At 40.1% G+C, this 16,105-nt stretch overlaps 2 protein-coding genes across 4 annotated transcripts in view; one reads left to right on the top strand and one right to left on the bottom strand.

The window, feature by feature from the left end:
- Positions 1 to 5,972: 5,972 nt before the first annotated feature.
- LOC108240323 (cytochrome b561 domain-containing protein 1) lies at positions 5,973 to 11,489 on the top strand. 2 transcript variants are annotated; one of them, XM_017423711.2, is made up of 3 exons: positions 5,973 to 6,362; positions 7,048 to 7,085; positions 9,949 to 11,489. In XM_017423711.2, exons 1-3 carry the CDS (start codon positions 6,206 to 6,208, stop codon positions 10,453 to 10,455), a joined length of 702 nt encoding a protein of 233 aa, XP_017279200.1. In that variant the 5' UTR covers positions 5,973 to 6,205; the 3' UTR covers positions 10,456 to 11,489. The 2 variants fall into 2 exon arrangements, with proteins under 2 accessions (XP_017279200.1, XP_037831213.1); XM_037975285.1 differs by having other exon boundaries at positions 6,346 to 6,447.
- Positions 11,490 to 13,923: 2,434 nt separating this feature from the next.
- zbtb40 (zinc finger and BTB domain containing 40) overlaps positions 13,924 to 16,105 on the bottom strand; it is a 16,776-nt gene continuing 14,594 nt past the window's right edge. For both annotated transcript variants that reach the window (XM_025007550.2, XM_025007551.2), the window contains exon 12: positions 13,924 to 15,144. In XM_025007550.2, the coding sequence (XP_024863318.1) occupies positions 14,914 to 15,144 (231 nt within the window). In that variant the 3' untranslated portion in view covers positions 13,924 to 14,913. The remainder of the gene's footprint in view (positions 15,145 to 16,105) is intronic.

The following is a 16,105-nucleotide window of genomic DNA, read 5'->3' as shown; positions in this document are numbered from 1 at the left end:
AAATTAAAGCTGAACTAAACAACAATTAGGAATCTAACAATATCTAAAATATGAGCTAAGATAAACTAAACTAAACTAAATGTACAGGAAGGCTAAATAAGCTGACATAAACTGAAACATGATAATGCTAAACTAAAGGTACAACATGTCTAATTAATAGTACCAAAAAGGCCCGCTAAACAGCCAACATGAAAAATGTTAAGATAAACATGATGATGCCAAACTAAAGGTACAAGAGACTAGCTAATAGTACCAAAAAGACCTACTAACAGCCAACATAGGAATTACTAAGATAACTAGACCAAAGTAGTGAAGGAGGGGAGGGAGGGAGTGGGGTGACAGAGATGACTTAGAGACAGCGGAAAGTGTGTGTGTGTGTGTGTGTGTGTGTGTGCAGAGGCAGTGGCAGGCAGTGTGGTGCATGTTTAGTGTGTGTAGTCCATGAATCACATCACAGGGGCCGTTGTCTTTGATGATGGAATGTTATCAGCCAGCCCAGAGCAGATCCACAGATGTCCGTAGGCAGGAGGGGGCAGAGCATCTTGTTTACATAGAATCCAGGGAGAAATTGAAGATAGCTGACCAAGGTCAGCATAGGGAGCCAGATTCACATAACAATAATTGTTTTGGGTCAGGCAGACATTATGTTTTCTGTCTGTCCTAAAAGTCTTGCTGATACTTCTCAATGGTGAATCTAAATAGCCAAATTCCAGGTCCAATCCGCCTTAATTCGAGCGAGCAACTTTCTTCAAGATGTAATCCATATCATTCATGAGTCCTGTAACCACAATTCAGTCTGTGGTCCTGTAAAAGGATTGCATCCAACTTGCGGTTCAGCTCCCGTAACAACACAGTTTGAGTTTTGACTGCCGAACCCATCAAACGAAGTTTACGATTAGTCACATAACAGCTTAATCCAAACAGCAGAAATCCTGTTATCAAAAAGACCTTCCACGTCATCCACTGACAAAATTGATAGACAAACAATATTCCATTTTCTCCAGGAATCCACCGAATGATGTCCCATCTGGGCAGGCGGGCTCTCTCTTGCCCTGTCTTCCCGTCGAGAAAATTTGATCAATTGCGTTGAGAGACCAGCTGACCAGATCCATAGTTTAAATTTAAATTTTGGAGAATGTGCAAAAGAGAGGCTCCAAAAAGAGAGCAGGGCAAAGAGGCCTGGGGGTTCAGGAGACAGAGAGAAAAGAAACACGTCCGCCTTCCACCAGGAGCAGAGAGAGAGAAAAGTCTTGGACGACTGGTGTAGATTCTCAGTCATCCAGGACATGGTAAATCCTAAAAAGGTTAAAAAACAAAAACAACTGGACTTTTGTTTAGTAGCTGAAGACGTTTTGCTTTTTATCCGAGGAGCTTTCTCAATTCAAAAAGCCATGTGTTGAGTTAAAGCTTTTAAATCTGAGTTGATATGTAATCCAGTTTGTCTGTTAGCAAAATGTCTGATAATTCAATGGCAGATTTTAATGAAACTCTCAGAAAGTAATTATTAGATGTACATCTACCCCCAATTTAAAATGGCCTCCACAGTTAATGGACATTAGAAATACAAAATGGCTTTAACTCAGTTTTACAGATATTTGGCTAAAATTTGACATGGTAGTAGTTGAGAGTCATTTACAATACAGACTTTGAGAGTAAATTGATCATGCATGGGAGATCAAGACTGAGCATAACATTATTTTCAAATAGCAATAACACCATCATTTCACATCACAAGATGATCTTAGTTTAAAATTTTGGCATGAAAGGTGGTGGGCAACATGCATTCCTCAATGGAATACCAGGCTTTTAATGTTTAAAATGAATTAGGGTCTTGTATTTTCATTAAAAGTTATATTTAAGGTACAATATTCTTCACTTTTACTTCATAGCAATGAAAGCATGAAAGGTCTGATCAATATGACCTGACTGAGTGTGTTATTTGTAAACGGTTTCATAAATCTTTGCATACTTTTTGGACCGTTTTTTGACTGTTTTGTCATTTTAGGTCTCACAATTTTAAACAGGAAATCATTTTTTGAGATCATAATGTGCTGAAAAAAGAAAGTTTCTGCAAAGTGGCCACTTGAACTGAAAAGATAAATTTAAAGACACAGCAACATCTAGTGGATTCTTGTAGCAACATATCTGAGCCAAGAGTTGAAAATGAGGTTAACAATTTTTAATGAAATAAAGTAAAACTAATAAATGTCCAAAGCATATCACCTAACATTTACTGTGGTGTCCCTTTTTTAATTTTAATTGTATTTTCCAATTTGAAACTACAATCCCCAATCAAAAATCCACACTTAATGACAAAGTTAACAAGAATAGTATTGAATTTTGTAAATTTAATAAAAAATTTAGAGTATAAGTAGTAGTATTAAGTATTTAGACATTTTGTAATAGCACTCAAAATTTAACTCAGATTCTTCCTATTTCTTTTGATCTTTACTGAAATTTTTCTGCAACCTTGACTGGAGTCCACTTGTGGTAAATTAAACTTGTTTGATTTGAAAAGGCTCACACCTTTCTACAGAAGCCCTTCTAGCAAATTCCAAAGCATGAGGTCAAAAGAATTGTCAATATAACCCAAAAAGTGTAACAAGATTTTTTTTCCCCCGTCTCACAGTGGAGGATGAAGTGCTGCCCGTGTGACTCCAGGAACCCAAACGGTCAGCTGGCCCACACAGTCCAGGAAGTCCTGGCAACATCTGGACCAGACAGATGGTGGCAGTCCAAGAAAGGTGAGATTCATCACTATACAACCAAAGCCATAAAAAATTAAAGGCCTAGCATTTCTTTAAGTAATGCATATCACCCTCCACCTTCCATGCCAGAGTTTTAGACTAAGGCTGCAGGTCTTAATGCTCAATTCAAATTTTTTGCTTGATTTTTTGTGTGTATGTTCACATGTGTGCAGAAGACATCACATGCATCACGCTGTTTACAAACAAATTATTCAGAACAGACACGTTTTTATCTGACATACTTGTTTCATCCAGTGTTTACAGTTAATCTTGTGTTTCTCACCTGCTCTGGGGCAGAACTAAACTTTTGGAATGAAAGTGATGTACTGAAAACAGAAACAAGCTTAAGTATCGATCCCAGCATGCTAGTATGGATATAATCCGATACCAACATTAGTATCATATGATGCTGTAGATTCTCAGGCAGCCAGGACATGGCAACAAGTTAATGAAAAGAAGACAAAGCAACTGGACCTCTGTTCTGTAGCTGAATACATGTGGAGTTACAAGCTTTAAACTGCATGGTGTTGGTATATATATTATCAATATTTAGATCAACCTTCATACCCCTACTTTAATGATGTAAAAATTGGATGAAATGTGGCATGATCATTCAGATTGAAGTCACTTTGAAAAACATCAGATATTTATCAGATTTAGTACCACATATGAAAGTGACCTGAGCAGGATTTGAAAAAATCAGATTCAGATTGTCATAAAAAAATAGATATGGATCACATGGTCAAAGCTGCAGCTTTAATAACATAAGGATTACACATTAACAGCCCAGTCTGAATGATGATGATGATGGTGTTTGTTTGTCCTGTAGGAGTAAATCCAGTCACGCTCCAGTTTGACCTCAACAGCTTGTTCCAGCTTGACAACCTTCTACTCAACTTCAAGGTACGACACACTAAAAATACCATAAGATGAACTTTTTATCATTAAGTCTTTGTGTACTCGAACAGTTTCAGTTATACAGAGACATCACAAAATTTTAAAACATAAATTGTAAACAAATATTGTGTTCTGCTCATGCAAACTATCTATAACATTTATAGTTTTGATACCAATTTTTTGGACACTGATGGACAAACCCTGCGATTGTTGTCTCCGTAGGGTCCTCGTCCTCAAGCCATGGTGATAGAGAGGTCTGTGAATAATGGTCAGACGTGGGAACCCGCTCTCTACTTAGCCACAGACTGTCAGAAAGCTTTTCCTGGTGTCCCGACAACGATGCCTCTTACTCTGGACCAGACATACTGCCACACCCTACCCCTTCACTCTGACCTGTACCAGGATGAGAGGGTAAGGACAAATCACTGATGCATTGTATCATACCTGTGGGGTACAATTTGTTCAACAAACTGGGCTTAAAACTCTACAATGGTGTTTTAATAATGAAGGAGCCATGTTGCATAACCTTTCCTTTTCATAAGTGTAGGCCACTGCATTCTTACTGCAGCTTCTTCCTGGCACACAACAGTGAATATGGCTTAAATTCAAGTTTACAAGCTTTTTTTTATAGAAATTTTTTGTGCTGAAAATCATTTAAGTTAAATTAACAGACCCTCCAGGATTTTGCAATGTTGCAATCGCAACTAGTAACGCAAAATCAAGAAAACCCCGCAAAATCAAGCAAACTTTTTGCAACTTTGCCTAAAACATCGCAACTTTAACCCAATATTTATTGTTTCTAAAGGGATTCGCCACCGTTTCTGCAGTCTAGTCTCTTCTTTGTGGGTTTGTGTAGTGTGGAATACAAAATAACCCCAAATAACTCACGAAGAAGACACGTGACGTCACTTCCTGTGCACATCAGAATGCCAGGACCGTGCAGGAGCAGCGACCGAAGCCAAAATGTGCACTAATGCTTCACATTTACCCACAAAGATTTCAGCAAAGGACCGCGCAAAACAGTTTCTTTCCCAGCTGCAGGAGAGTGGGGGGAAGCTGTTTTGCACGTCCTGCAGTGTAATCATGGAACATAAACACAAGTCATCCATCAACAAACACTTTGTGTCTGCAAAATGTGTCAGGAGAGCTGCAGACAAGGGACAATCTAGTCGACAAATCACCATGACACATGCTGTTTTGATCCTTTTGATAATGTCAATGTTTGTTGGTAATTATCTTACAAAACTAGTAAGTATTTTTGGTTTATATATTAAAAGTTATAGTTGTTTATTGATTTTAGTAAAAAAAAAATTGCAACTTTTAGGAAAATGCCCCGCGAAATCAGGCATTTTAGCTGCAACAATCACAAAAAATGCCCACGAAATCCTGGAGGGATTGAATTAATTAAAAATCGTTCTGGTCAGATGAGATCTGAAAATGAAATGAAGGTCAAAGAAAGGTTTACAGACAGTGGTGAGAGCAGCTATGTTGTATGGTTTGGAGACAGTGGGACGGACAAAAAGACAGGAGACAGAACAGGAAGTGACAGAGCTGAAGATGTTGAGGTTCTCCTTGGGAGGGACAAGAATGGACAGGATTAGGAATGAGGTCATCAGAGGTCCAGCACAGGTTCAATGGTACAGCATTTTAATATGATTATTATGTTTTATTGTTAATAAAATATGGATTTATGAGTTGCAAAATTTTGCATTTTGTTTTTATTTACACTTTATAGTGTATTTTTCTGAATTTTAAGTATGAACATAATAATAATAACAATAATAATAATAATAATAATAATAATAATAATACACTGGGAAAACATCTTAATTAAGCCTATACCACTATATTTTATTTTTTAAAACTGTCCGACAGTAGCTCTTGAATAGTATTTAATTTTCTTATTTGTTTTGATGATCAGTTTTACTTTCGATAGTAAAGTATTTATATTTTTATTAAAAGTCTGAATGATCACGGGGGTTAGGAAAAAGCACTGTACATGATATGTAAGAATATGTAAGTGCACTGTCGGAATATACGATTACAATTGATCTTATTTTACATAAATATGTAATTAATTATAAAAATATGCTAAGTACATGACTTCTTATAATTTAATTAGGGATATAAAGTGCCTTTCATGTAAGCCGAATGCTGAAAAACATATTTTTAACCACCTAACTTGTTTGTTTCACTCCACAGATGTGATAAATTGTTTTATTTAAACCGTTTCCTGTTCCCTGTTCTCCGACCATGTTTGCCCTCCCAACATGGCGGACCTGTTGACATATCGTTACTGTCACGTGATCGAGTGCGTTCCAACTTCCGGGTTGTGATTTCCGGGAGCTGTGTGAGGCTACAGGGTGACAGTCACAGCAGACAACAGCTCGTGTCGTCCACATGGCTCCGGTTGGTTCCTTCCAGCTGAATTAGTTTGTTTTTTTCTTTTTCTGCACGAGCAGCAGCTCATGAAGTGTCCGGATACACGCACCACGTCCTGCCGCCGGGGCGGGCGGTAACTGGCCCGGACCGGACCGGACCGTCCTGAGGCAGGCGGAAACATGCCGTCTGACGTGGAGTACAGCCCGGTGGGAGAGGGGCTGGGGATGTGGGACTTCTGGCTCTACGTGTGTCTGCGGAGAGCCGCGGTGATGGCGGCTCATATCACCGGCCTGGGCCTGACCCTGATCCTGTCCCTGCTGTCCAGACCCGGGACCAGTGAGTCCAAAGCCCTCCTCACTTCTTCATCGTATTCAGGCTGACACACAATTGGACACTGCTCGATTAAAGGATGGCAGGTTTGGTGAGGTGCAACATAATGATAGTAGTAGTAGTAGGCTGCAACACACATACACACACACACACATCAATATGTATATAAGTGAATGTAGACTTGCACAAGCTATAAATTTATAATTTACATGTAAAGTAGTAAAAAATGGGAATCAAATTGAATGTATTTGTAAAAGCAAACACTATATTTTGACATACCTATTTTAAAGGTTCTTGATTTAACTTTTAAAGACTGGATTTATTTTCCTAAAAGGAATAACAGGAGTTATTTAATGTCATGTTCTGTTAGTTGTTTTTTATGCTGACTGTGATGATGAGTAAAGACACAGCTTGTTCAGGGGAGTTGGTGGACATCGTTGACATTCCTGGTGCGTTTGCTCAGATAAAGTAACACAACTTGACTTTAATAATGGCCACAGCCTCTGAAGGAGATGAACAGGTTTGAACCTCTCCACAGGAAGAGCTGGTGCTCAGTCTGGGTTGTGTCTTTGGTGTTTTTTCACGGTACAAGCTGATGTAAATGGTAACTTTTCAGAGGATTTGATCCATGATATGTTTCCTTTTAATTATCTGAAAGTAAGATATTTTCTGTTGTGTCTGTTTGTTGCAGGTCTGTTTTCTTGGCATCCGGTGTGCATGTCTGTTGGTGTAAGTTTACAGTATCAGTCTCTACACACACACACACACACACACACACACACACACACACAGCTAAAGTCTGTGCCCAATCCAACCCTATTAGTAAAACATTTTCTAAGTGTAGTCCTAAAATAAAGTACTTTAAATCTGTTCAGACTTGTTCAGTTAGTTGGCTCCTTTCTAGATTTAACGCCCCCCACCGAAGGCAGAGTGATGACGTTTCTGCCCGTGTCCGTGCGTGTGTATTCGTTTGTCTGTACCGTTCTTTGTTTAAAAGTTTGCCATTAATGGTTTAAGTGAACTCTGTCTGTCTGTTAGCCAAATATCCCATGAATCACTGCACTGATTTTAATAAAACATTCAGAAAGTAATCATTGGATGAACATCTAGGACTGATTCATTTTTGGAATCAAGCCCATTCAAGATGGCCGCCGCAGCTAATCAGCCTACACAAAAATAGATACACCTCAGGAAATTTTACAGATAATGACAACACAAACCACCACAAACTCCCAGTGCTAATTGATCATGTGAGATCACAAAGGATATTGTATGACGCAACTTTCAAGGTTTACCAAAAACGTCTGCAGCTCCTTCGTTTCTCATCATCAGATCTTAGCTTGAAACTCATGACAAGCAGTGGGCGATACTCTCTCCTTCAAGGAAGCGTAGGCCTTTAATTAGTTTACTGTAGTCTGTCTTCTTTCCACTGTAAATAATGAATGCAGAAGCACTGCTTCAGGTATTGTGTAACTGGTTGAATATGAAGCTTGTTTGTCGGCGCCGGCAGGGTGGGTTCTGGTAACTCGGCCAGCTGCTGAGCCCAGTGAGTCAGTGACAGAGTCGTCCTCCCTGGTCTGTTTGTTCTAGAAACCCTACAACTGTCCGCGCCCAAATGAAAGGCCAAGCTCTCCTTGAAGGAATGCATATCACCCGCCTCCTTTCAAACTGGATCATCTGATGATGAGAAGGGACAGTGTTGTCTTCTGTCAAACTGTGAGATGTTATCACTCCTCAGCATAAATATGGGGCAGACGTTTGTTTCCTGAATTGCTAACCACACAAATGTAACAATTTGTTACATTTTCTGTGAAAAAAGACAGGATATATTTATTTATAATATTTTTTCTCCCTCCTGCTGCTCGAGGTTGTGTCTAATTGAATGAATAATTAGAGAAACAGCTGCCTCCCCAAACTATACTCAACTACTACCACACAAGATTTATTTCAAGAACTGTAAATTGATTGAGTTAAAGCCATTTTTGTGTTTTGTAGGTTTGGTTCGTTGTAGTGGCCATTTTGAATGGGGTTAACTCCAAAATGGATTTGGTTGTAGATGTCTGAAAGTTTATTTAAAATCTGTCCACTGGTTCATGAGATATTTTGTTAACAGACAGACCAAAACATTATGTGGCTTCTGATGGTCAAGGTTGAGGTTTCAAATGAAAGTGAGTGAAAACATATTCATGCATCACTTTTTGGTTTTATATATATAAAATAAATAACTAAAAACTGACAAAAGTAATAAGAAAAAAATGACTAAGAATCAGCTAATGAAAATCAGACATTGCTTTTGAATTTTGGTTCAACAAAAGAAAAAAAACAAATGAATCTGGCCTTGACAAAAAGGATGGTACTCCTAGAAAAGATTGAAACTAATCTGCCCACAGGGACATGTTAAACTAAGGTGTGTCCTGTAATCAGCATCACAGGTGTCTTCAATCCTGTAATCAGTCAGTCTGCCTGTTTAAAGGCTGAAAGTAGTCACAGGGCTGTTTGGTATCATGGTGTGTACCACACTGAACATGGGGCACAGAAGGCTAAGGACAGAGTTGTCTCAGGAGCTTAGAAAGAAAATTATTGACATCATGTTAAAGATACAGACTAGAAGACCATCTCCAAGCAGCTTGATGTTCCTGTGACTACAGCTGCACAGATTATTCAGAAGGTTAATGTCCACAGGACTGGAGACAACCTCCCTGGATGTGGCTGCAAGAGGAAAACTGATGACAAAATGAAGATATGGTTAATACAAATGGGCAAGGTCCATCAGTGTCAGATCACACCATCGGTTACTGTTTGAGCCATAGTGGACTAGAAGACGACCGTGGAGGACACCAAATCCATATTGAGAAGCCACAAAGCTTCTGAGAGAATGTCCTTTAGACAGATGAGACAAAACTGGAGCTTTTTAGCAACAAGTCTCAGCTCTGTGTTCACAGACCCAAAAATAAAACCTCTACAGTGAAACATGGATGAGGTTTGCTCTGTTCTGGGGCTGCTTTTCTGCATCTGACACAGGGTGTCTTGAATCTGTTCAGGGTCCAATGAAATGTGCAGCCCAGTGTAAGAAAAGTTGGTCTCAGTCACAGGTCATGGATTCTTCAACAGGATAATGACCCAAAACATACAGCTAAACACCTAAGAATGACCCAGAACCAAACACTGGACTATTCTAAAATTTCCTTCTGAGCCCTGATCTAAATCCTGTTGAACATCTGTGGAAGGAGGTGAAACATCTGGAGAAGCCTGAGACAGGTGGAGCAGTTTATTCATGAGGAGTGGGCCAAAATACCTGTGGACAGGTGCAGACGTCTCAGAAAGTTGCAGAAATCACTTTAATGCTTCAAATGGTTGTGCAATAAAATATTAAGTTTGCTTTTAAATTTTGGTTCAACAGAAATACATTAAAAACTAATGTCTGATTTTAGTTCATTTGTAGTCGTTTTCTTCGTATTAGAATGGTCAGTGCCAAGTCATTTCAGTGATCTTTGTGGGCTTTATTTCTTTAATGAAAGGGTACAAACACATTTATCCACATCTGTGCATGCTGTAGAGCTGCAGCTGACATTTTTCTGTCTTCTCTCTGCAGTATTGCCTGTGCATGACTGAAGGCATCCTGCTGTTTTCAGCTGAAGGATCCCTCTTTTGCTGTAAGTCTCGAAAGAGTAAGGTCCGTCTCCACTGGTTGTGTCAGGCTCTGGTTCTGGTAGCTGCAGCCACCGGACTGGGCTTCATCCTGGCCAGTAAGAACGTGTCTGAGCTGCCCCACCTGGTGTCCTGGCACAGCCTGCTGGGCTGCTGCACGCTGGCCTCCACCGCGCTCCAAGCAGGGTTCGGCCTCTGCATGATCTTCCACAAGCAGCTGCGCCTCTCCTCCCCCCCACCCAGACTGAAGCTGTACCATGCCACCTGTGGCCTGGTGGTCTACCTGCTGGCCACAGTGACTGTCACGTCGGCCATGTTCTCAGATTGGTACCAGGCCACGGTGAAAGGGGCGGCGTGGTGGGTCTTCCTCCTGTTGCCCCTCTTCCCCTCCCTGGTGGTCATGAACCAGATCACTAATGCCTACCTGCGCCGCAAGAAGATAACCAGCTAGTTGGCACACAGCACGGAGCAGGTGGACTTCCTTTGTACGGAGGTCATGTTGGATTTACTCAGACAAAAGACCCTCCACTGTTGACTGATTGAAGATTTGAACAACTCAGACTCCATCTTGTGGCCAGTGGAGGAACTGCAGCGTGAAACTTCTCTATACCTGATGTGACCTTTGACCTCAGGCTCAGGGTTTCTTCAGAGATGGTGGAGACCTGTGAATGTCTGCTGCATTTCAAGACATTATTGCACTACATATGCAGTGAAACCAGTTCTTTTAGTGGGGATAGTTTTTTTTTTTGTAATTGTGTTGATGTGAGTGAGCTGCACAATGCAGCAGCTTTTAGCTCTACTAGTTTCACTGTGGGACAATTGATTGTTTATTTATTTTTTTATCTTTTGTAAGACATAAAAAGAGGAGCTTCAAGGGCAATGATGAAAGTATTGTGGATGATTTTGTACCAGCAGTAAATCTTTTGTTTTTCTGTTTGATCTGTGGTGATTCTGACCGATGCTACACGAAGCTTTCATCAAAACCAAATTATTAATTACTTCAACCACCAGAGAACTAGAAGCTATTTTTGTGCAACAGATGTGCAAAATGATGGCTAGCTTTCTGAAATAAAAATGCTAAATTATTTTTCTGTAAAAAAACACTTTTTTAAAACCAAATTAAAGGCCTAGTATTCCTTGAACGAATGCATATCACCCGCTGCCTTTGGCAGGGTTTTAAACTGAGATCGTCTTATGTTGAGTTGTAGCCATTTGGTCATACGTTAATAATGTTGTGTGATCTTATGTGATATTGTGAGATGTGTTAATGCTCAAAGTATGTGTGGTGAATGAGCAGCAGTGACCGCCACATCACATTTTAGCTTAATATCTGTAAAAGTCACAGAGTTAGAGCCATTTTTCTGTTTCCTAAGGTCTACTAGTTGTGGTGGCCATCCAGAGATGAGATGACTCTGTGTTGTTTAAATGTAGACATACATCCAATGATTGCTTTTTGAGACTTTCATTAAAATTCATCCTGTGGTTCATGAGCTATTTTGCTCACAGACAGACAAACTATTCCACATAGGCAAAAACATTGTCACTGAAAAGTCACCAACATGTTGAGTTTGCTGTGAGATCATTAAAGGACAGCTGTGAGCCTTTTTGAACCAGTTCAGACTGTGATGTGACTGTGGCGTTCTCTGGAAGAACATCGTTGGAAGACCTTGGCAATCATTGAGCGCTCACCTAAAGACCACTGAAAGATATAATACATTTTGGCTTAGTGGTGGCCCAATGGGCTCTGTCCTGTTGAAGAGCAGGATTAAATCATTGCTATGGTAGGAGATATGTTCTGTCAGAACTACAATAACTACTAACTAAAGCACTGAAGAAAAAGTGTTGGTGTTTTGAACTGGGAGAACTGTCTGGTCGAACAGTACTCTGCAGCAGGCAGGCAGGCAAACCTTTAAAAGGTCCTCCAGGCACTAAACAGAAAAACAAAGCAGTCCATTTCCTGTCCAGCTACATACAGTCTACCTAGTCCAATTAGAATACAATATAATCAGATTCAATAGATTATAATATGCCATTTAATAAAAAGTTGTTCACTGATTGCATCAAATCTTCACTTCGATTCAATCCTTCATCTTAAGGCCGAACAGTCCGATGGGCGACGATGGACAGAAAGGACTTCCTTTTAACAATAAGAGTCTAAAAGGAAAAAAAATCACAATTTCTCTTGGCATCTTCAAACATTTCTGTTAAAACCACATATAGCACCTTTGGTTTATGAGTATTAGTCTGTTTGAGTCAGCTGTCTTTGGTGAGCTTGATTGCCAGTTGTGGTTTTGTTTGTTTTTGGCTTTCCAGCAGAAATGGTAATAATTAACCAATTTCATAATTTCTATTAATAAATAAGCCTAATAGCATTGTTCTGTCTGTTCTATATTTACTGGACTTGCAACCTGTCCAGGGTGTACCCTGCCCCTTGCACAATGAGGTAGGTACCAGCTCTACCACAACTTTGTACAGAACAGCGGAACAAGGAAATACGTGGATGAGAGGTCTGGACTGCAGGCAGGCCAGTTCAGCACCAGTCTCTTCTGCTATGAAGCCATGCTGCTGTAATTGATGGAGGATATGGTTTAACATTGTCTTGCTGAAATATGCAAGGTCCCCCCCTGAAAAAGCCATTGTTTGGATGGGAGCATATGTCAAACCTGTATATACTTTTCTGTATTGATGGTGCCTTTCCAGATGTGTAAGCTGCCCATGCTAGAGTCAGTAATACACTTCCATACGATCAGAGAGGCAGGCTTTTGAGCTGTGCACTGATAACAGGCTGGGTGGTCCCCATCCTATTTAGTACGGAGGATATAGCAATCGTGGTTTCCAAATAAAATTTTAGTTTTTCATTCATCTGACCACAGAACAGTTTCAGTCCTCAGAGTGGTATCAACTTCAATAAAGTGGCAGTTTAATGATGTTACTACCTTTATGAAACACAATAAAACAAAGGGATAGTCTGGTTTTAAAGGACAAGTTGCCACTTTCTTATTTTAAGTATATGAATTACAATTAAAGGTGCTAAAACAGAAAGTCTCTCTGAGAACAACCCTAATAGCCACTATATGCACCTCTATGCCCAACAAAGACAACAGCATAACCAGCAGGCAAAAACAGCACCTCAAATGTCATAATCTAAAATCCCATCAGCCAGTGGCAAAGCAACCAAGAGAGAGACCACTACAAGCAAAATGAGGTCAAAACGAATTTCACACCAAGCAGGAGGGCATGAACTTCCACGGACCAATATGGTAAACTCTCAATATTAAAATCTGTCTTTAACAACAAAATAAAGAAATACAAGGGCCAAAGGTAATCGGGGAGCACACTGTGGACGGAAGACGTGGGCTGGATATCAGCTGGTCTTCAAACTGTGGATCAATAAATCTCCTGGGTCTGTCCTTTCTGTCCACCTCCGTCTTTAGTGCTTTATCTGAGTTTAGAGCTAAACTCTGAGCTTTTAGATTCAAAAGAAACCAGAGAAAACTCAGTTTAACAGAAACTACAGTGTGATGCTGAGATTAAAAATACATTAAAGAAGCAGAAATGACACTGTTAATGCTGAAACAATCAGAACTAAAGCTAAAATAATAAGTTAGTTTTACAGATAATAAGGTAAATTTGTGGTGTGGTAGCTGAGAGTTATCCCCAACTCAAAATCTCTCAGTATTTTGCTTATTGTTAAGAAAAAAAAATAAAAAATTGAGGTAATCCTCAGCAGAAGATGAATCTGGTTTGGGTATTTCAGGAAGTACAAAAACATGAACGCTGTCTGGGTCCTCTCTGTGGCCACTGTTACTAATACCTGTAAGCCTTATTCTACAAGTATCCAGTTAAACTTTGTCTGATTTCATCGGTTTAAAAATCCCACCCTGGATAGGGTACAGACAGCTGCAGTGGGGAACAATTATTGTGCATACAGTTTGAATTTCAGTTCATTTGAGTTTTTCCACTTCATTTTTATTTAGCTCTGGACCTAATAAAATGTAGAGTAAAAGAACAGACAATTACATTTAAATCTGGTTGTGGGACACAAATCTCAAACCCAAAAGATAATCCAAGTTTACAGATTCTAAACAGCACAACCCCAAATCCAGAGACCAATCAGTCCCAAAACATTCCTCAGGTTTACAGATTATTCTTTCATTCTCAGAATGCATCAAAACAAGCAACTAACATACATGAAGGGTGGATTAACGTAATACTGGAACTGGGAACTATCTAATGGAACGCTCCATGGAGTCAGAGATCAAATATGGCTCCTCATACATGAAAAGCTGTGTTAGCCGCTGAATGAAACCTTTTATTTTCTCTTCTGTCAGGCTGGATGTCATTAAATCCCTAACACAGCCCTGTAATGGCTCTGTTAATGAACATGTTTGTTCAGAGTCTGAATGCAGGAAAATACAGTTTTTATGTATTGCTCCCAATAGTTAGGCTGGTTACTGAGCGCAACAAGCAGCACATCCTACTGGGGTTCTGATTTGAACACAATGAAGTGAGGCGAGACCTCAGTCCCACATCTGAGTTCTGACTAAACAAAACACCATCAGTCAGTTGTAACTGCTAAGCAAATGTGAGGAGAACTTTGGAAATGCTCATGTTTCCATCATCTGGTTCTGTTTGGTTTTTGTGTGTCTCTGTGATGGACTGACGACCTCTGACCCCTGGAGATAGGCACTCGCTTCCTGTGGCTCTGTACGAAAAAACTGGGAAATAGAAATGCTTGTTTCTTCTTTTTTACATCTCAGCACAAAAATACAGAAAGATCATAATAAATCCATCCTGCTGACCAATATAAGAGCTGTAATTTCACTACGGTTCCCTTAAACTCTGGATTGTTCAGACACTGGTCCAGCTGGACCTGCAGCTCCACTTCCTCCTGGAGGTTTCCATGGTGTTACTGACAAGAGTCCAGACTTGTCTGCTTATCCTCACAGATGAAGGCCACAGAGCTGTTCAGCAGGTCGTACATGTTGACCTCCAACACCTCCCCCGATGATTGGCCCTCTCCTCCACCTGCAAGAGTTACTAGGACATGTGGGCCGGCCCCCAGCTGGCTTTGCTCCTTGGGAAGGATGTTCAGCTCAGCTCCGTCTTCCCTGTCCCCCACAGAGTCTGCTGAAATCACCTGATTGAACAAAAAAAGGTTGTTTTTTTAACTGGTCTGAGCAAAACAAAAAACTAGGAGTGTTTGCTTCAATAATTTGAACCAGACTTCATACAAAATAAAAAGCCACACTGAACGCCTTTCTAGCCAACCAGGCCACTCAAAGCGCTTTACAACACACACTGTCCTCATTTACCCATCTACACACACATTCATACAGCACTACTGAATCTACAAAGCTAATCATTCTACAGAGTCTAATCAAGGCTTTAGATGGCATTCATACACCAACTGGGCACATCGGAGGCAGTGAGGGGTTCTGGGTCTTGGCCGGGGACATAAGACTGTGTACTGGTGGAATCAAACTGCTCTAACCACTGAGACACAACCACCCTCATAAATAACATCTCCTAATGTGAAAATACAAAACAAATAAAACTTCTCAGCTACCTGAGTGCTAATGTGACAAAATGATGCTTGAGATCATGGCTTATGTGATACAACAGCTTGCCATACCTGCACCTGTTTAGGTAGTATCTTCTGTTGCTTATGGTCTGTTGTGGCACTAAAATGCAGTTAAACAAGATCCTGTGACCAACGTGTTTGTTCTCTGTTCACTGTACCCGTCCACAACGTCTGAGCCAAACTGTCAGGATATGATTACATGTACCACTGCCCCCTATGAACGATGATCATCAGTTATTCCAGTTTCATTATATCGGAGCTGAACTTTGAACTCGTTTTTATGAGGGATAAACTTACTAGCTTCCATACTTATTTGTGATCACTAAAAGCACTTCTGACAATATACAGTGGGTTGCAAAAGTATTCATCCCTCTTGGTATCCTTTCTATTTAGTTGCCAACCTGAAATTTAATTGGATTTTTAATTTGATTATAAGCTCTGACACCGGTCATAAAGGGACCTAACAGCCCGTATCAAAGGGCCTGGTACCCCATACTCCCGGAGCACCCCCCACAAG

Source organism: Kryptolebias marmoratus, linkage group LG4 (genome assembly GCF_001649575.2).
Source record: "Kryptolebias marmoratus isolate JLee-2015 linkage group LG4, ASM164957v2, whole genome shotgun sequence".
NCBI lineage: Eukaryota > Metazoa > Chordata > Actinopteri > Cyprinodontiformes > Rivulidae > Kryptolebias > Kryptolebias marmoratus.
Note: the sequence above shows the minus strand (reverse complement) of the source record. Positions and strands in the feature narration are given on the sequence as shown.